The 21,831-nt window shown below is 36.7% G+C and overlaps 2 protein-coding genes across 4 annotated transcripts in view; one reads left to right on the forward strand and one right to left on the reverse strand.

Moving 5' to 3' along the window:
* Positions 1-21,831, forward strand: part of LOC123871279 (nucleoporin 88) — a 31,392-nt gene that overhangs the window by 4,008 nt on the left and 5,553 nt on the right. Inside the window, exons 7-16 of one of the 3 annotated variants that reach the window (XM_045914990.1) lie at positions 372-471; positions 853-1,015; positions 1,580-1,679; positions 1,874-1,987; positions 2,100-2,237; positions 8,132-8,220; positions 8,828-8,981; positions 9,362-9,450; positions 9,965-10,053; positions 18,622-18,630. In XM_045914990.1, the coding sequence (XP_045770946.1) occupies positions 372-471; positions 853-1,015; positions 1,580-1,679; positions 1,874-1,987; positions 2,100-2,237; positions 8,132-8,220; positions 8,828-8,981; positions 9,362-9,450; positions 9,965-10,031 (1,014 nt within the window). In that variant the 3' untranslated portion in view covers positions 10,032-10,053; positions 18,622-18,630. The other 2 variants (XM_045914989.1, XM_045914991.1) reach the window with 2 other exon arrangements.
* Positions 10,928-20,656, reverse strand: LOC123871304 (sarcoplasmic calcium-binding protein). Its single transcript, XM_045915032.1, has 6 exons — positions 20,318-20,656; positions 14,418-14,624; positions 14,010-14,171; positions 13,441-13,581; positions 13,025-13,144; positions 10,928-11,638 (listed from the first exon to the last, which is right to left on the reverse strand). Exons 1-6 carry the CDS (start codon positions 20,417-20,419, stop codon positions 11,528-11,530), a joined length of 843 nt encoding a protein of 280 aa, XP_045770988.1. The 5' UTR covers positions 20,420-20,656; the 3' UTR covers positions 10,928-11,527.

The raw sequence follows: 21,831 nt of genomic DNA on the forward strand, positions 1-21,831 counted from the left end.
TTTAGCAAAAAAACTGCAAGGAAAAGGTAGCTTTTGATGTAAAGGCGTTTTTGAGATATATCCCGGAAAAAATATGTCTAAAATCAGCAACTTTGATAGGCCTCCAAAACCTTAGTTTTTGTTAAAATCGTTTTTTTTGTGTTTAAACAGTTCTTCTCAATGATACCCCACAACCCAAGTATCACCCTCAAATACACTTTACTTTTTATGTAATTTTTGGGGTCTGCTAATTCAGAAGTTATAAGGCTTTGCCAACAGACGGATAAATGCGAATTTTTCTAAATATAATACTCGAAGACTTTACTTCGGTCGGTGAAAAAACACACGACTCCGAGAGAGACAGACATAAAATAAAATATTTTGTACTGCAGGTGGGTCGCAACACGTACGCATGCGCGCACTCGGGCGGCGTGCACACGGTCACGCTGCCCGTCCTCGAGCGCTTGGCCGACTACGTCGCGGCGGACGAAGGTAATGCCAAACAAACAGACATACCATCCTCCTACCACAGCTCGAATTTCGTCTCTCGCAGCACTGCAGTTCCGTCGTGACCACAACCCATTGCAAATGGGTCGAAATATCGACGAATAAAGTAACCAAATTAATCGTGGTCTGTACTCGTATAGCAAAAAGTTGCTATGTCAATTTCCGGGATGCAAGCTAAAATCAAAGAAGGGAAAATCAAAGAGTTCCCAGGGGCTTTAAAACCTGAATCCACGCGGACAAAGACGCGGGCATCATCTAGTTAATCTTTTTTTTCTCATATCTGCAATCAGTTGGTGGACTTAAACAGATTGGAGGACCAAATGTTTTATCTAGTTAATCTATAAAGATTATTATCATCACTTTCAGGTGACACAGAGTCAATCCTTCAAGCGATCTGTACTAAGCCCAGCTCTGCCCGGTACCTCTTGCGCACGAGCGGGGAATCCAGCCGGGTTGTGGGCCTCGCGGTCACACCGGCGCCGCTGCGGACACTCCTCATACTATTATCTTCGGGAGATTTAATTACAAGGTAAGAATTCTGATAAATCCCCGGCAAAAAGGATAGAGATTAAAAAATAAAGGTAGGAATTTCATAGGAATTACTTGTTTTACATCTTTTTATTTTTATTCAGATACAGGTTAGCCCTTGACCAACTTGTAAGTTGACAGACTTTGGAAGTCTAAATTTTGCCGTCGGTCCCGGTTATCACTAACATGTGTAATAACTGTAAACCCTAAGAATCTTCTCTCTTAGTGAGCTGTATGCGGAAGGATTTGGGAGCCCACCGCATTATTATCTCAAGAGAACTCCTGCCATTATGTGATTGATTGAAAGGAGACACGACCCTCAGCAATGAGGCATATGACTATAAAAAATTTACATTTACAAGCGATTTAGCGTTCCAGTACGATGCCGTGTAGAAACTAAAGTGGATTAATAAAACCTGCCATAGCCCTTCCAGGTTAGCCCGCTACCCTCTTACACTGCATCATCACTTACCACCCTGGTGGTAAGTGGTGAGACTGCAGTCAAGGGCTAACTTGTATCTGAATAAAAATTAAAAATTATATTTTTAATTTTAAAATGTTATAGGACACTGGAACCCTGCAATTTGGAAGATCAGCTTTACAAGGAACTGCAACTCAAAAATCCCACGTTAGAGCAAGATGACATCAACGCTATACTCAAAGAGGTCAGTTAATTAATAAGCCTTGAGTCTCGATAGCTCAACAGAAGAACTAAATTTTGAAAGGTGACCGGTTCAAACCCCATCTGTTGCACTTTTGTCGTATTTTTTATTACTGTTTTTATTACATAGATAAGAAAAAGTTGCGAATACCTACTCCTGCAATCAGAATCAATACCAGTATAATATTTTTATTACAGAAACAAAAGTTACCATTCATATCGATGATAAAGGAAGTGTTGGAAAGACAAGCATCACAGCCCATACTCAAGTTAGACAAGAAAGAGGAACCCAGCCCTAAGGAATGCTTAGAGGTAAAGTATCCAAAGAATGGTGAAAGCTGTCTTCAAATTGAAATGCCTTGTATGCGTGTAAGGCGCGTCAGTATAAAATGGTAAAAATTGGGAATGTATTCTTTCGTTACAGTTACTGACGCAAGCGACGGTCAAACTCCGCAATGAATACATTCTGCGTCAACAGCGCGCCTTGGAAGTGACCACCAGGAAGATCGCGGCGCTCTCCGCCCTCGGCGCGCAGCATCGCGACTGGCTTGCCGACTTGAAGGTAACATATGTACTAGTTACTGATGCAAGCGACGGTCAAGCTCCGCAGTGAATACATACTGCGTCAACAGCGCGCCTTGGAAGTGAGCACCAGGAAGATCGCGGCGCTCTCCGCCCTCGGCGCGCAGCATCGCGACTGGCTTGCCGACTTGAAGGTAACATATGTACTAGTTACTGATGCAAGCGACGGTCAAGCTCCGCAGTGAATACATACTGCGTCAACAGCGCGCCTTGGAAGTGACCACCAGGAAGATCGCGGCGCTCTCCGCCCTCGGCGCGCAGCATCGCGACTGGCTTGCCGACTTGAAGGTAACATATGTACTAGTTACTGATGCAAGCGACGGTCAAGCTCCGCAGTGAATACATACTGCGTCAACAGGGCGCCTTGGAAGTGACCACCAGGAAGATCGCGGCGCTCTCCGCCCTCGGCGCCCAGCATCGCGACTGGCTTGCCGACTTGAAGGTAACATATGTACTAGTTACTGATGCAAGCGACGGTCAAGCTCCGCAGTGAATACATGCTGCGTCAACAGGAAGTCAGGTGTAGAGTTATGTTGGGGCAGTAGTCATGTACCCCAACATAATTACTTGCACTTGATTTACCTTCACAACACGAGTGAGCGAGCAAATTGTACACGTGGTATCGTAAGCGTGCGTATGTACAAGCGAAATTGTGTATCTGTCCACCGTCAAATCAAAACGGTACTAACAAAAGGCACAGGGTCGGCTTGCATTGTGTAGCTGGGCATAATTTACGTTTTACCGCAACTACGCTCCTGAGAAAAGCATATTATACAATCGAAGATTATGTAAATGATAAAAGAGCGTTAATTGGACCTGCAGCTCGCCCCAGCAATGCGCGGGACCTCAATTGCTTTTATACATGGCATAATATTGTATATCAAATATTTGAAAAGAGCAACCGCCGAGTTTCTTGCTGGTTCTTCTCGGTAGGAAAGGCATTCCAAACCAGTGGTAGATGCTTTTGACGATTCAAAAGAACTTTTAAAAGTCTAATTGATTAAAAACATTTTGAATTTGTATTTGAACAAGATTAGTAGTTTTACACGTCAATTTAGAAAGGCGAAGAAAATAATGTGATACAGAAATAGTACAACAACAATAGTAGAGGTATTATTATAAAGAGAAACTTATTGTTTTCTGCCTAGAGCGATTTGTATGAGCAAGAGGACGTTGTCCACTACGACGCAGATGAAGCGCAGCGGCATAGGCGCGTCGATCGTAAACAGGCGACATGCTTGCATCTTCTCAAATGCGACCCTGTTTAGGCGTAGCACGTTCTTGCATGTTTTCCTTGCGGCTGAAAAAAGGATAATGAAAAGGTTAATTGGGCTTAGTTTTCAATCTAGACCAACCATAGATCAATAATTACTAAAATGATAGTTCGCGATTCACGAATATGTCATCGCTCAAGTGGCCAGCTTTGCACACATATAAACATGTATGTTTCTTATTCAATTTCAATTTTATTTTAAACCTTAACACTTGAACATAAAGTTTAATAACGATTGCAAAAAATATATAAATCTAAGACCTCTTGTCATCGACAATAAATTTAAAAAGATTCGAAAAGGATTTTTTTAATGAGAGAAAGAATATTTATTATTATTATCTTACCATTTTCTCCAGAAACTTTCTTGCTACTGATAATATTTAAACAAGCACCCTGAGCTTTTTCCACGCTTGTGTAAAGACGTTGATTAGTAAAACTTATAATTAATAGCAGTAACCAGCTCTTTAAAGTAATCATACCGATTGTTATGTTATAAAATGTCATATCAATATTTGGCTAAAAAAATAATAAAGAATGTTTATTGCATTTGTTAAAAGGAAGTAGAAGTTGCAGACATTACTGTGGAGTGTTTGTTGCAATACGGTCTGGGATGACGGTCATGTTAGCATATCATATGGGGATCCATACTGCCAATATTTATCCCGACAAATGGCGCATAAGTGAACCGGCCCAACCGGCCATATAGGTAGTAAGTATATCATCGGTGGAATCGACTAGGGATGTTATGGATATATAATTTCGGATCCGGATATGGATATGGATATTGGTAAAAAATAATATCGGTTTCGGTTACGGTTATGGATATTAAATTATTTCAGATTATCCGATAGTTTCGGTTACGGATATTAATTTTTTAAGGAACTGTAAAATGTGAATTGATGAAGGTGTCGCATTCCAGCGGAGTGCACAGTTAATTCGTACGAGTGTAGTATTTAGTTAGACTCCGCCCTATCCGAAACTATCCAAAACTTTTATTACGGATTCAGTTACGGCTACGGATATTTTTTTATTTCGGATATCCGATAGTTTCGGTTACGGATATGGATATCCATAACAACACTAGAATCGACTATACTGAGCTGTCAAACAGCATAATTTTAATTGAACGAGCTTCCTTGTATCATACCTACTTCTTTAAATAATTCGCCAAACAATCGTATACTGTACATATCCATATCACAATTCTTAGCAAAGCTATAATATAAAGCTTATAAGATAGTGGGCAAAATTGAACTAGAGCCGCATCAGCCGCCATTTTCAAATTATATAAAAATACACTTACAGCGTCAAAGATTAGTTCTATCGAATATTGCACGAAAAAAGTTACATTGAGAAAAGTTTTTACTCCATTATACAGTATCTGAAATTCACATTTGATTTTATGATTATATTTTAATATACAAACCATCTTTATATTTGAGATAGTTAGGATTCCTAAGTTTTAATCGTATTACAGTCAGCCCATTGCATACAAACGTACAGAACTGAATTTGTTTAAACTTTAAAGGTTGTTATCTACTGGTAAAAACTCGAATAGAATCCAATCAGTGCTTTCGAGATTAGCGCTCTCAAACAAACTAACGGGGTGGCCAACATAATCTACACTAATATTATACAATTCGAAATTGCTATGATATATTCTATACTAATATTATAAAGAGGTAAAGTTTGTAAGTTTGTTTGTAGGAAGTAATCTCTGGAAATACTGAACTGATTTTGAAAATTCTTTCACCAGTAAAAAGCTACATTATTTCTGAATGACAGAGGCTATATTATATATTTTTTTAAATTAGAGATCCCTACGAAAATTGTGATAAGCTACCCGTGCGTAGCTAGAGCTGGGGGCTAGTAGTAGGTACAGAAAATCTGGGCGAAAAATATTCTATACCTTGTTCACGGAGTCGAGATAATATGGAAGTAACATAGCCGCGCGTCATTGGTCACAGATAACAGACATAGATGGGGAACTCCTACCAAAACGTCGAGGCTTCACCTGTAGGTGGCAGGCGTCAAATGTTAATATTTGACGCTAGGTAGGCAATGAAACGACTAAGTTTCTTTTGTCATACCCACTGGTCAATCACAGTCATGTCCTTTTCACTTCTATACAATTGTGTTAGAGAGAGATCGCCCTATATTAGCTCGAATCCCTGAACAAGGTATAATAGATAAGATAGGTATATGAATTTCAAAATAATGTTGAAAAATTTTGAAATTTCTTACAAAAATCTGAATTGTCTTTTTGTACATGTCATAAGTTTCAAATATTTTTCTATAACCTTGAAATAATTCCGTCCATTCCCTCTTGAAGTTTTGTATACAAATTGAGTTTTCTGTAAAGAAAGTTAATTTACCAGACCGACAAGGATCAAACAAAATCATTTATAATTATTTTTTTAACAAAGCCACAGATAAAATGCCATTAGAAATTAAAATAATAATAATTGTAAATTAATTTACCTATCCTTTCTACGCTTGTTATATCGTCTATATAATTGAGAGTTTGTTCATCAATTGATGTGATACCCGCTAAAGATATTGCAGCTAAGCGATCCAGCTCAAGGATCCATAAACTCAAATGATTCTCAATCAGGTTCACGATACGACTGGCGTAAATTATATTTAAATCAAAGTGTATTGTAACTAATGCAAGTGGTATGTCAAAAGGAACCACTATCGAAAAATTAAGATAAACCCCAAGGGTAGATGCGTAAAATAAAAAAATTGCAGCTATACCAGACCAAGAAATTGCGTTAAAAATGGTAATATTCATGTGTTCATTGAACTTGAACATTCTAAAGATTGATTGTATGTTCAAAACTAGTCCAACATTCAATTTTCTATAATATAAATTCGAAACATAACTTATTATGAAGCCTAAGCTGAAATATACACAGTCAAAAACAACAAGAACTTTATAAAGTACATTATAATCTAATACTGGATACTCCAAAGATCTGAATACAAAGAAACCAGTAGCTATTATGACGATAAAGAATGAAATGAAATCCACCTTGCGGCTGTTAAACACTAGGAAGTTTTTATAAAACCTGTATTTAGGCAAAAGGAACATCCATTGCATCATATTGAATGGTAGAAATAGAGTTTGAAATTCTTCGTCCAAGATATTGTCGAGTTGCATTTTTTTATTTTGAGTTTGAGCAATGAGTTTTGGTTTTCTGTAAGTAGGTAGTATAACAAATGAATTCACAGAATTTTGTCACGAAATCTTTCACTAAAAATTTTTCTAGACGGCATTCTTGAGCAAATAAAAAGATAACACGTTAGTTGATAGTTTCTTGAACAATTTTTATTTAGTGGTTTCACCAATGTATTTATAATTTTCCTATTTTAATAATTTACACGTTCAATGTTAGGTAAAATAGTCTATTAATACGAGTAAGTAGTTCTTGTCTAAAGGACATTACTCACTGCAAAGTAGAGGTGGATTAGAGCTCGGCTCGGTCTAATTAGCTATACCAGAGTCGATCGTTACTAAGAATGACACATCCATGCTTAATATTATAATTGCGAAACTGAGTCTGTCTGTCTGCTAGCTTTTCACAATTTAATCGATTTTAACGATACAGGCATAGCTTGCATTACGGAGATGGACATAGTTTATAGTCTATACCTACATAGTTAGTTAGTTTATACATAGTCTTTGTCCCTGAAAATCAACGAGTTCCCATGGGATTCTTAAAAAACTAGGTGGACAAAGTCCCAGGTATCATCTATTTGATACAGAAATAGCTTGTATCCTAGGGGCGGACATAGGATGCCTACCTACTTTATACTACATCAGCTAGTGTGCTTTATTTCACTCACTCACATGTCGTCGCACGAAACAAAACAACAAAATGGCGGCGAGATCGAGCAGTGTACAAGAAGCGCCGCCTCGACGCCTTTTACGCCGCCTCGGCTCCTGGCAGTGAATGTAATACCATATTTTGGTTCATATACCATAGTATAATAAGTAGAATAGTAGGTACCTTGAGAAGAAGCGCTGCGTGTGAGAGTACGGCTCGGCGCCTCGACTCTTGGTCAAGTGAGCGATACCCCTAAAGATCAATTTGGGAAAGTAATTTAATAATTCCGTTAGTAGTCACCTTACATAACATGTGTACATACTTTTATCATAATGACTTTTTGGTTTATTAATGATACTACATAATTTAAATACATATCTGACCTCGACTAATACTTGTACGCTGGAGCTGCGATTGCCAACCTATTTTTGAAACAACTTGATTTTCACCTAGCGCTGATAACAGCAGTGAGCGCCCACTTAGTGTCAATTTTAATTCCTGGTACGCTCAGTGGGGCGCTTCGAATCGGCACTAAAAATTTTGTATAGCTCACCTTTTCTAGCGTACTTGTATATACTCGTATCTATTTCTATGTATTGGCCACTTTGAATCAATTGTCAAATGTAATTTTGATGCAGTAAATGTAAAGCAGTTTTATTCTCATCCAATTATATGATTACTTACTGGCGGTAACTATAGCAGTTTGGCCATTTAAAAAAAAATAACACACTTTTTTTTAATAGTAATTTTAAAATACATTTTTTATTTTAGAAAGAAATTGAAAACGTGCACCATCAATCGACGGTACTGAAGCAAAAGCGGGCCTTGGTTGAAAAACGCCAGGAAGATATGAAATACAGGTAACATCACTTACTTATGCCCCAGTTCGATATTACAATCAAAATTTATTTATTTCACGTAGTCAACTAGTGTATCTTATACTACGTCTCCGCCACCAATTCCGAATGAAGATTCTACTGAAATGAGCCGGTAAGAAAATCAGCAGTTGCTCTTTTCAGATCATAAAAAGTTATAGCAGAGTCTTAGTAATAAGGCCCCGTTAGTATCCTTCGGAACTCTTAAAATGATTACAATCATAGAAATTAATTAAAGTATCGACTAATTTGTGAGAATAGTCGATACTTTAATTAATTTATTAAACTGGACCTTTTCAAGTAAAGATTTTTATATAAACCTGTGAGGATGATACTGCCACTGTCGGAATCAGAATGCCATAAGCCTACGTTGTCGTATTAGTTTACAAATTGCGAAAAACCAAATTAAATTTGAATTTCGCGGGCAAGCCGGTCTCATGCCCCTTAACTAAAAAGTACGTCAAATTACGTTAAAAGTTATGACGTCACATCTGTGTATTTCATACAAGCTCCCATACTAAGCGAGCGTTTTGACGTTTGATTAAAAGTCGCTGATTTGACTAGTAGTCATCATCCCTAGTCTATTCTACAGATGTTCGGCGGTAGTGAGGAACTTGCGAGCGGGCGGCAGTACCGGCGAGGAGAGGCGGCTGCTGGCCGAGCTGTTGCAGCATCAGCGGCGCGCCGTGGCCCTCGGCGACCAGATACGTCTGCTCAAGGAACTGAAAGAGCAGCAGCAGGACGAGGTAAGGGACTCGGTACTGGGTATTGTTAGCAAGCAAGTTAAGTTATTGTTAGCTTGGAAAAGGTATGGCAGTTTTATTAGACCCATCGGTTTCTACACGGCATCGTACCGGATTTTCTGTCTTTTTGATTATAAAAGCTGGGACACACCAAACGCGTATGCAGCACGTATGCGTAGACGTAGCGCGTACCATATGGAACTGTATGAGATATGGCATACCGCTTGCGTGACGTGAACGTTCGCGTAGACGTAATGCGTGTTGTCATGTCTATGGATTCACGCGCGTCACTACGCGCGTGGTCACATGTACGTGCTTGGTGTGAATCGGCTCTAAGTGAATTTACTGAATAAAATATATTTTTATTTATTTAATAATTCCAGTTGAGGCGGTGGCGAGAAGAGTACAAGAAGAAACAAACAGTACTCGGCAAGTCTCACAGCGACACGATATGGTCCATCCTGCAGCAACAGTGAGTATATATTCATCTGTTGATTTTTCAATCGCCATTAAAATGACGAATAGTCATTTTATGATTTCCAATACAAAATCTGTCAAAACATTTCCTCAGATATACATTATTTGGCCATTTAAAAAACCGGCCAAGTGCGAGTCGAACTCATACACGAAGGGTTCCGACTTCCGTACCATCAACCAAGAGTACTTATAATTATGTACTTATGTGTATTTTTTAAATTTGTAAGCGGCCATTTTGAAATTCGCCATCTTGGTTTTTTATTATTTGTTGCTTCAAATTGAAATAAATTTATTGATTTATATAAAAATATAAAAAATTGATTTCATAGTCTTAGTTAACTTCCACTCTACCAAAATGGGCAAAAAGCTGAAGGTTCTCTCGGACTACTGATTATTACCTATTTACAAAAGAAGACTAAGCATAACTCACCCTGAGAGAATCAGAGTACATGAATTCTTTTGAAAAGTAAGGAAGTTTAGTTTCTTATTTATCTTTCTTATCTTTTCAGAACCAGCCAGATATCATCTCTTATCGAAGAAACCAAATTACTAAAGGATCAACTAGGGGTAGTATAAAAAATAAAATTGTTAAATTTAGGGTTGCCACCTGCCACTTCTTGATTTAAGGGTTACTTACCAGCACCAAAAATACGGGTTTTTTAATTTTTTACGGGAGACAATAAAAAAAGCCGAGTTTAATGAGAATAATAATTTTATTTTCAAATTTATACTTATATAAGCTATACTTCACTACGGCAAGCGGGCGGCGCAGCGGCAGGCGGGGCATGCACGCAGCCAAAAAATGGGGTAACCCCTAAAATATGGGAGGGCATTGGCAATCCTAGTCAAATTACTTATTATTAAACTTAATGTTGATTACACGCATGTGAGTATTGATTAAAATTTATGGCGATTTTCATCAAAGCGTAAAAAATTATTATTTTCAATGTGAACCCGTTAGCCTTAAACATGCAATGCTCGACGGAAATGTGTACAACGCGGGTTCTAGAAGTTTTGTAATACAAGCAACTGTATGAAGTCATTAACACTGTGAGTTGTACTTGTAATAACGTACGTTTCCACTGAAGCGGCGCGAGAGTTCAGAGATTATTGAGTGATAAAATTATCACGTCGTCTAGCAATGACCAGATGAGTATATTTATCACGTCTCCACTCCACTCCGCTTCAGTGGAAACGCACCCTTACCCGTGCTGCTGCAGTAGCGCGCCGAAAACGCCGCGCTTAGATTTTTGTCGTTCTTCATATAGTTCTTTGTGTTATAAATCGTACATGAGAATGTGCGCATTTCGTCTGACGTCGCTGTATCCATAAAATTGCCTTACCACCCAATAAAAGCAAGTAAAGCAATTTTATGATCGACTATACATAAGGCTCGAGGGTATAAGTGCCAATGAAATAAAAAATTGTGAATTACATATTTGGTTAAAACAGGAAGTAAATAAAAGAATTGATCTATTTAGTCATTATTTTATTGAGATTCATCTCGTAAGTCTTTTTATATATATTTTTTACATATTCTAATACTTTCTAAATGAACACAAGGATCGACTGCCGTATATATTTTCACGAGTATTACGATATTAGGGCCAAAAATACAATTAATTTTTAATTGTATACTTTACTTATCCTTACTTTTCATACGCGACCCATACGACTTTATTGCCACGAACTGAGAATTAATTCTTCATACAAGTGAAAAATCTTACTCCAGAAGATCTAAAGCGCCGAGGAAATCGCGTCGTTTACGCGTTCCTCGTGGAAGATTTCTGTGATTCGTTTATCTTTTAAGCAAACTAAGGTAAACTAAAGTATACAATTAAAAACTAGCTATCATTATTGAAAAGTGGCCAAGAACCTACGTACCAAATAAGTATCAGATATTTAAAATACAAAACAATCAATAATTTGAATCTGTCTTAACAACATATACATGGAAAACTTATTACCTAATTAATAAAACCTATAATAAAATAGGAATACATTTAGCGTCTCTAAAGACCATACAAAGTTATGAAAACTTGACTTGGACGTCTCATAAATGAATATCTTATTCATACTTCGATGAGCGGCCCCCAAAACATTTTGGACACTCTCTTCTCATCTTCTGTAGTGAAGAAGTCTTTGCCGAGCTTTACGAATTCTTTGAGTGATACTTTTCCATCCTGCAATTAAAAATAAGCTGTGTTATGCATACTTATATTATCTAATACACTTTTCTAATTAAAAATAATTTTTGTATGTATATTCGTTTATGCACTAGCTTGTGCACGCGACTTCATACGCATGAACTATACCAAATCCCTAATTTATCTCCTTAGGTGTTGAATTTTCGAAAATCCTTAGCGGATCCCTTTCACCTCGATCCGTCCAGTAGTTTAAGCTGTGCTTTAACAGATCAGTCAGTCACCTTTTCCTTTTACATATATTTTACTAGCTGATGCCCGCGACTTCGTTCCCGTGGATATAGGTTTTTTTAAATCCCGTGGGAACTCATTTATTTTCCAGAATAAAAAGTAGCCTATGTTTCATTGCAAACAGGCAAATCCGCCCAGTAGTTTTTTGCGTGAAAGAATAACAAACATCCATCCATACATACATACAAACTTTCGCGTTTATAATATTAGTAGGATCTAGTTATAAAAAGTCTTGACTGACTGAGCTATCAACGCACAGCTTAAATCGCTAGGGTTAGAAATTCGAAATTTTGGTAGTAAATAGGTTCATTTTACAATGTAGGCGTTCACTAAGAAAGGGTTTCCAGAAATCCTACCTATAAGGGGGTTCAATTGGTGCTGAAATCAATCAATGGTCAATTTATACCTAAGTAGGTAGATATACTTTACATGAGACTTCGTATTTCGGCATTCGGTTAAAAATAAAGAAGTATATTAATATTTTCAGAGTTTAGAAATTCCACCCAGATCTTGCCTCGAAATGTGGCCTAAAATAGACATATATCAGAGGTCATAACTGATTATTATTGTCGGGTATAATTGAGAGATAAATCATTGATTGGCTTAGTTTTACATTCAACAAAATAATAATAAGAAGAATAAGAATAATCGGGGTAATACGTTGTATGGAGAAATGCGTATGAGTTTTAAGTTCTAAGTTCAGAGCGTACTTTGACTTTGCTCAGAGTTAAGTTTCATTTAAAACGAGACGGATTTATGCCAGCGACATAACGCTGTCTCGTTTTAACTGTATCTTAAATCTAAACAAAGTCAAAGTTCGCTCTATAGATCTCAGCCTAAGTAAAGTCTGTTCACTAACATAGTGTCGCTACCTAACTTGTGTTTATTATTTATATTTGCATTTTATTACAATAATAATATAGTATTCTATTTTATTTTTTACCCGACTACGGCAAAGCCGAAAGGAAGGGTTATGATTTTAGCAGTCTATGTATGTATGTATGTTTTGATTAGAAAACATTTATTCAAGAAATAAAGTGAAAATTAATGAAGTAAAAGCAAAATAATGAGTGCGTTTGCGAGTGTAGCGACACTATGTTAGCGAACAGACTTTTCTTCTGTGGCAGTACTTACCCCATTAGTGTCGATGGCAGCAAAAGCGACGGCGGCGTGCTCGTTGCTGAGGCCGAGGCACTGGAAGAACAGCTTGAACTCGTTCACGGAAATGAAGCCCGACTTATCCTTGTCTACAGCCTGCACAAAAATAAAAAGTAATCATATAGTGCATACGTGTTGAGAACTCACTGGCCATATTTGCTCTATATGTCAACTGTCAACTTAAATTATTATGGAATAGGTATAGATCGTTTCAACGAATAGTTCCTATGGCGTTATGTTGGCTCCCCTGTCTGTCTAAGTCATTGGCACCATATTAGCATGAGAAAACGCATATTTTGTTTATTTTCATTTCATTCATTCATGAAGGAAAGTCATTCACAAACGCAGGAAGCCTACTTTTCTAATACTTTATCATTCAAAAAGTAGCTTACCTTAAAAATATACGGCAACCACCTATGGGCCCTCTTTTTCAATGTCTTATCATTGAGCATGTGATGCATATCTTCCAAATACTGTTCCACTGTGACGAAGTTGTAGGGGTCTATGGCACCCCATTGCTCCTCCCAGGTTTTCTGTAGCAAACCAATTGTCAATGTTATACCTACATGTTCAATAGTTTGGGCCCCTGGTTACAACCTTGTAGGAGGACTTTGCGAAAAACTTATTATTGTAACCTGAAAGTGAAATGAGTGAAATCGACGTCCTTTTGTTTAAATGTCAACGTAAAAAAGGTAGGTATCCTGCCCGAAATGCCAGGATTGAAATATAACTATACACACAACTTCAGATATCAGATATTAACTGTCGTGGCTTTAATAAACTCTATATAAGATTTCTCTTTTACTTTTTTGGAGATATCTACCTAGACTGTTAACTGTTAATTATTTATTACCACTACATCATTGTTTGACAATCAGAAAGTGTAATACCTACTTTGAATTGACTTTGACTTTGGTATGCATGTGGCTGATATTCGACCAGCAATATTAATAATGATTACCTTAATAATGTCAGTAAATTCTTTCGCCTGCTCATCGTCCAGATGCCCCAGCGCCTTAAACCTTTCGGACAAGAGCAGGAAATCGTTGAATGAGATCAGACCATCCTTGTCCACGTCAAGGATGTTGTGCACTGTACGCATTTTCCGACGCCAGAATTCCGACTATAACAAGCAAGAGTAGGTATCTCTATTATTAAATTATTCCTTAAAAAATTAGTAAATTCTGTTGTAAGTTATAACACATGATAAGATGAATGGCCTTAATAAAACTGTCATATGCTTTCCAAGTTAGCCAGCTTCCATCTTAAACTATATCACCTCTTAATACCAGATGAGATCGCGATCAAGAGCTAATTTGTAACGAAATAAAAAAAAAAAATTGAGAGGTAGGTAGATGTAGAAACTAACCCGATCGAATCCTTTGCACTCGGTATCGCAATCGGAGTCGCTTTCGCTGTCGGATTCCTTTTTCCTGCGGTTCTCCTCGGGTCTGCCGTGATGTTTGCTGTATTTCCTCCGAAGCGCCATCGCTCGTTCCACTAAGCCAAGCTCGCGGTTCTCTTGGTACTGGATGTAGCAGACCTTGCCATTGCAGGCCACTTTTGTGTGAATGAACTGATAACAAAAAAAAAATCAGTTCAGAGAGAACAGGTTTCCATCTCGAAACTTTCCAGCCTTTGGAAAGGATAGCACGCTGCGCCAACCAAGTACCTAACCAAAGTGTTTCTACTGAAGCGGAGACGTATTCAATAGACCAATCAGGTCGTTTCTAGCTGACGTGATAACTGTATCACTCTCAGCTAGGTATCTGGTTGGTCGAAATCACAACTCTGCTTAACTCCATTTAGATATTATAATCTACATTCTAATCGGTTAGTTTAATGCTGCCGTTTTCTTTTGAAATAGCTCTATCAGTGAAAAGTTACCCTTAATGTGTTAGTTACACTATCACACTAATATTATAAAGGCGAAAGTTTGTATGTGTGTGTGTGTGTATGTTTGTTACTCCTTCACGCAAAAACTACTGAACGGATTGGGCTGAAATTTAGAATAGACATAAATTATATCCTGGATTAGCACATAGGCTACTTTTTATCCCGGAAAATCGAAGAGTTCCCACGGGATTTTTAAAAACCTACATCCACGTGAACGAAGTCGCGGGCATCAGCTAGTTTGTTAATAATTGTTCGTATCACGTAGGTACCTATGTTCGTACAAGTAATATGTAGTATACACTATACAAACAATAGAACCAAAGGGCCAATGCCCTTCGAGTGCCCTTCCTTTCCTACCTTGAAGCACAAAATAACAAGGTAGATGAAACTATAACGTCGTTCACCGCATTAACTACATCAGCCTCATTATAAAGTTAATAGTTTTAATTAATGAATTAAATTAAAACGGAAAGCTGCAGACAGATTACTGTGGTGTGGTGTCAGATCTTTACTCATGTGGTGGTGTGTTGTAACTTGCACCGTAACACGCTTCGGGCGTTTGCAAATTGTAACCCAGCGCGCCGCAATAGTTGCAATGATGTTTAGAGCCTCGATAGCTCAACGGTTGAGGAGCGGACTGAATTCCGAAAGGTCGGCGGTTCAAATCCCACCCATAACCCACTCCTAGCACAAGCTTAAAGCTTAGTTGGAGGGGAAAGGGGAGTATTAGTCATGATTAGCATTATTCTTTTAAAAAAAATGTGGAAAGCTTCATATAAATAGGCGATATTGAAGGAACCGAGTATTTTAATGCGTTATAAAGAGTTTTCGTTAAACAGAGAGTAAAAGAAAACAACACATTTCTAAGAATTACATTACCTATGCGTACGAAATATTTACGACTCTACATAAAATCAGTATGGCGTTTAAGGTCAATGATATTAATGTTTATTGGGGTCTAAATAATAACGTATTGTTTCGCTATTGAGAGTGGTTGTTACGCTATAGGTACGTGTAGAATGTTTCAATATAAGGATAATCAATGCAAACCAAACGAAGCTTAGCAATTTCTACGTTTTAAAGAGTTTTCGTTAAATTCAAGTTCGACTGACTCACTGATCTACCAACGCACATCTCAATCTACTTATTGGATACCTGGATAGCTATTATGACGCAGTCAGCCGCTAAGAAACGATTTTTGAAAATTCAATCCCTCGGGGGGCAACATAGGGGTGTGAAATTTTTTCCCATCGATGGGTTAGTTGTAGGCAGAACACAGCTACAGGTGTTTAAAGACTTTTCAACAGATCGCAGCTTCGAATTCCGAGAAGTCACTTTTTCTCTGCAAATGATAAAGACGAAAACTGAGTAAATTACAAAACTTTACTAAGTAAAAGTACAAGCTAGGAACCAAATGTTATCTTCTAGGTTACGTGATTATGGTTCTAAACATTTGTGTAAATGTCACCATGGAATTTCTATGGAAGTGAATGTAAACTTACATTTGCATACAAAATAACTCGGTCACACACCTACTATCAGTCAACACAGGTTTTTCTTACGTAAACGGATCGAGAAACAAACTCAGCTTGCATCCATCCCACGAATAGTAAAAAAAATCTAATCAATAAAATAGTAGAACTGTAAGATGCATGATAGAAACAATTGAAAGGGAAAACAATTTCGGTAACTAACAACTTTATACTTTGAATTACTTATAATACAGGGCATATCTCACTTTGCTGTTGGTACATATTTCGTAAAGCCGACGGACATTATTTAGGGGTTCCAAGATGCTTGAATGGCGACCTCGCACCGGAAAACCGCAGCGTTGGAAGACCTCGCGCTAAGTGGGCAAATGACATTAACAAGTCTCACGGAGCCGCTGTATTCAGGCGGCACAAGACCGTGGTGTGTGGAACTCCCTACAAAAGACATAAATCCAGCCGTGGGCATCTATCGGTTGAAATTGATGATGGGAAAAGTACCCAAGCCTGTCACCTGCCACTATGCACTGTCCCTTAAAATAAACGAGACCGAATTATTGATATATGACCTCCGGTCTCCGTTTGACCTCAAACGATATTGGGACCATTGATAAAAACCGGTCAAGTCCGTGTCGGGCAACGTGCAGTGCAGGATTCCGTAGTTAGGTAGCCGTCACAATCATAACAACTTCATCTAAGTAGATACCTAAGTTTCGATCGAAAAAATCGACCCCATTTTACGTGTAGGGGAGGTGTACGTGAGGAAAGCTAAAAAAATATGTTTCTCAAGATTTTATTTCACTTTTATGTCCGGACGGATATTCCTTGTTTATTGCGGAACCCTACAAACGAGTCATCGTTGCAATTGATACAATTTAAACCACATTTATAAAGCCAGATAAAATTCCGTATCCGTTTGTTATTCAATTGAAATGTTGAACTTTAAAAAAGCTGTTTAAACAAATAGTAGGCATGTACCGGCCGGGCCTGTAGGTACAGACCCACATACCTACCTAAATACCTACCTATACATAGGTAGAAAGGTTTGCAAAAAGAATGCAATGACACTATAATCTAACGGGTTATTACTAAAATAATGTACCTACCTATCTACTTTTTGTTCTGTTATCAGTTATTACGGTAACTAGATATATATGTATATACTTAACTATTTCGATTTTTCTTCTCTTGGTTTCTAAACTTAATAAGTTAGTAGCTAGGTAGTTGTCGTTTGTTTACATTTTGTGAAGGCTTCAGATAGACCATGAGACACCCACATACTTTCGTTCGCATATCATATGCGTATCTACTATGAAACCATGGTTGCGGCAACCATCCAACTCGCAAGTGACGCAAGTATGAACTTGGCTTTAACGCGGTCATTGAACTCATCATGCCAGACGCAGCTATGTACAAATCTTGTCAAATACTAATTTACTTATTTGCCTACAAGTTTCAAGTTTTCGTTTCTAGTTGGATTGGCTTTTATGTAAGTATTCATATTAAGTTCTCCAATACAAGCACCTAGCTTCTATCTACGCCTCGATTTTTTACTTTGTATTTACGACTTTTTACCTATAGGTTGGGTACCTATCGGTATGTTTTAGGATTAGGGTTTATGTCATGATACCTACCTAGATTTAATTTGTCATGATACCGAGGCGTAATTTGTCATGATACAAGCTTATGTGACATGATACCTAGTACTTTGTCGAATCTAACAAACTAGATACTAATTATTATTTACACGCAGAACAATGAATACGCGCAACAATCTAGAATTATTATAGACCTATGTATAAAACACCCTTTCTATTTTACAATCTCAACTAACTACTACCTAGTTAGGTAGGTACGGGGAAATGGACTAATACGACTTTTGAGCATTGATTCATGATTAATTAGTTTTAACTGATAAGTAGTAGATAGATAATTCAAAGTTTTCCAAGTAGGTACATGATCAAATCTGAAAACCACTTTGTGGTAAGTTCGAACTAGCTCTTAAGTACAATTTTACGGGTGTTAATAACGTGTTAATATTGCGTTCAAGTATATTATTATATAACATGGTAATCAGCACGTAGGCACATGTTTTTGTTTACAAATGTTGTTTGTTATTATTTATTAACGATTTTGGGGACTCATTTCAAGGTAGTCGCTTTCAAGCATAACGTAAAATAATTCTCTGGTATCATATGTGTGGCTCCGTAAGAAAACGTCTTTTCAATAGGTGTTTTGCTTAATCTTAACATATTAATTATGCTTTATTATAGCTATATTTTCCAGAATTATTTACTTGCTTTTCTCTCTTATCTTGATTACGCCTAGTAATCAAGATAGTAATAAAGTAAGAAGTAAATAGTAAAATTATTAGGAATTTTCTTTGCATGGCATATTTTCATAGCATATTTTCTTGGAATATTTTTTTGTCTCAAAATATTCAGAATATAATGAATGCATACAAACTTTTTCCACTATTCGACTGTAATTTTCTGCAATCAACACTAGCTTTAAAAAGTTCACCATGAAATATTATAAATCTACAGGAGAATGAGTGACCTAAAACCTGTAAGATCCCTCATTAAAGTGTATCGTTAGATACACTTTAATGTTTAGTCTGACTACAAAACTTAATGAAGATTTCTTTCTTTTTATTATTATTACCATATAACAGCCAATTTAAGGTAAAAATGCCTTTTATGACATAACTTTAATAGGTTTAATATCTATTTAAAGATTCGTTAACTTCGTGTGATAGCTCGCCGATATAAGGTTATCAAAGGTTCCCGCATTTTTTTTATAGTGAAATCTATATGAGATATACCTATTTCGCTTTGTTTTTAATTTTTATCAGGTTACAATAATAAAAAGGTCTAATGAGAAAGTTCGGTAGGTACAATAAGGCAACGAATCTAACGCCTTTCTTTATAATTCATCGAAAGTGTCAGTATAAAAGCTGATATACAATAATATGAAAAAAAAAAAATGTATTCCTAATTACCTAGTTACCTAGAAGACTAATGGAATTAGTCTAATCATGGAGTCTAACAGAAAGTCGTTTCACAGAAGTTGATTCTTTTTTTGAATCAATTAATCACACTTCACACTAATATTCTCTGACTATAAAGGCGAAAGTTTGTATTAGATAGTGTGTGTGTATGTTTGTTACTCGTTCACGCAAAAAGTACTGGACGGATTTAGCTGAAATAAAAAATGAAGATACCCTACCTGATACTCTGGATTAACACATACACTTCTTTTTATCCCGGAAAATAAAAGAGTTCTCACAGGATTTAAAAAACCTATATCCACGCGAACAAAGTCGCAAAAATAAATGATAATCAGCTAGTAATAAATCGAAGACTGTGCCTTTTTTACTGCAGACATACATAACCAACCAATAGATACCTACTTTTGATGAAGAACCATCGGATATTGGACCCAAAAGCTTATCTCCATCGGAATGTTAAAAAGGTAACATCATAAAAAAGTGGCCGTTTAGGGTAGGCAGAATCCATACTTAATTCTTTGTTTCTTTTATTCCTTAGAAGTTAGAATGAAATAGAATCATTTTCTGTAAACTAGTATATCCAACCCCTCCGACCGAAGAAAGACCAACGCAGTGTCTATTTGAGAGACTGGTCGTTTCTGACGATGTTACTAATTGTTATTATTAGTAATTAACTAATTACATAAGAACTATGCTAAAGATGTAGAGTTACCTGAAGTCAAGTTTAGCTTCATTTATATTGATGGTATAAAAAGTCATGTTTGACCATGTAAATTTTACGTTACTTATATATTTATTATACCAATCTAACATTACAATATACTACATACTGTTTTATTATTTTAAATTAAATGTGATTTTTACTATCACATATACCTTTATCTGATTATGTGCACTGGGATTTGAAAGAATAGCCGCAGTCTTCTCCAAATTGAATACGGCTGAACGCAGTCCATATCTCATTAGAGAGATCGCCATTTTGTCACTTTTATAATAACACTTATTGTACCTCAATTAAGTACTTAACACAATGTTTATTTAATAATTCATATATAACAACATTCCAATCTAATAATTAAAAAATAAAATAAAAAGTCAAATTAATTTTTGATTGTAATCGAACGCAACTTCCGGTAGCACCTCACGCGCAACTAAATAACAACAATCTGATTTGAATTTCGAATATGCGTTCGGTTTTATTGGATGCATACGGATGGTGGGGCGAGTTAGTTCCAGCCGGCACAACAAAACTTACGATAAACTCGTAAACAGAAAAAAAATTAAGGAACAGAAGTTCGTATAGTGAAGCTATAAGATCTATATTAGGGTGCATAGTTATTTATACAACTCTAAACTTGACAGCTTTTTACGCTGCGTACATGTGGAATTGTTTTTGTTTACCCGGCGACGGATATGCGTATATTTACGACCAGTTAATCGACATTCGACCATAAAACTATAGGACTTGGGAAGGTTTTGTAAATTGAGTTTTTTATCTAGTGATAAAAATTCGAGGACACTTTTCGGGTTTGTATTTGAGTATGATTATTCAATAGGAAGATTGGGTAAGTAGTAAGTACATTGCTACTCATTCAGATTAAAATCTAGCAAGTGCATTTTCATTACTTTTAGATAGTGACCAAAATCCGTACTTAAATAACACTTACCCGTGTCCTAAGTAACTACTTAAGTTAATTTTTTCTCCTTGGAAAATTAACCCTTATTAAGTCACGGATAAACGTTACGCGGGCTTAAACACGCTATAAAATACTATGTATGAGATAATCGTGACTTAAGAAAGTCTATTAATGCACGGCGTTTAGCTCACTCCATGTATTAATGGCCTACTTAAGCCACAAATATCTTAATTGATTATTTATTTATAAAGAAAACTTACAGCTAATTACAGCAATTAAAAGAATTAATATACCTACACCAGAAAAATAGCTAAGTACCAATAGGAACGTGGTCAAGTTCTAATCAAATCAGTATCACTGAGGTAGACGTAGTTGTAATTCAGTGATACCTACGCGCTTGGTATGGTAGTTTGTATGAAATAGTAGTAAAATATATGACTTCATAAATATTCGATGTAGTTTTATTGATAATTGAAATTATTGAATTTGATTAGGGAAATTTAAAACTGAGGACGTGGATTTCACTATTTTGGCCGAACCCTTATTTAATAATCACTAAGAGACAATTTATTTTTACATATATCTCTACCTAAGTAGTTACCTAATTTCCGCAATTTGCTTATTTTGATAAAAAGACAGTTGCTACGTTTTATTCTTGAGCAGCAGTGTACGGCACGTGAGTTGCTACGCATACAAGTACACGTACGCCTCCAAGAGTCCGACCTCTTGGATGCATTAATTTATTGCAATTTA

This window comes from Maniola jurtina, chromosome 13 (genome assembly GCF_905333055.1).
Source record: "Maniola jurtina chromosome 13, ilManJurt1.1, whole genome shotgun sequence".
In the NCBI taxonomy this organism is placed as follows: Eukaryota; Metazoa; Arthropoda; class Insecta; order Lepidoptera; family Nymphalidae; genus Maniola; species Maniola jurtina.

What these genes read in the sequence shown, in the direction of transcription:
- LOC123871304 (XM_045915032.1), bottom strand. Translation starts at nt 20,419, where the DNA reads ATGGCGATCTCTCTAATGAGATATGGACTGCGTTCAGCCGTATTCAAT. An exon ending in AATTTACTGACATTATTAAG is followed by an intron (nt 13,582 to 14,009) that starts GTAATCATTATT and finishes GGTTTGCTACAG; the next exon opens with AAAACCTGGGAGGAGCAATG. An exon ending in GGTTGCCGTATATTTTTAAG is followed by an intron (nt 13,145 to 13,440) that starts GTAAGCTACTTT and finishes ATTTTTGTGCAG; the next exon opens with GCTGTAGACAAGGATAAGTC.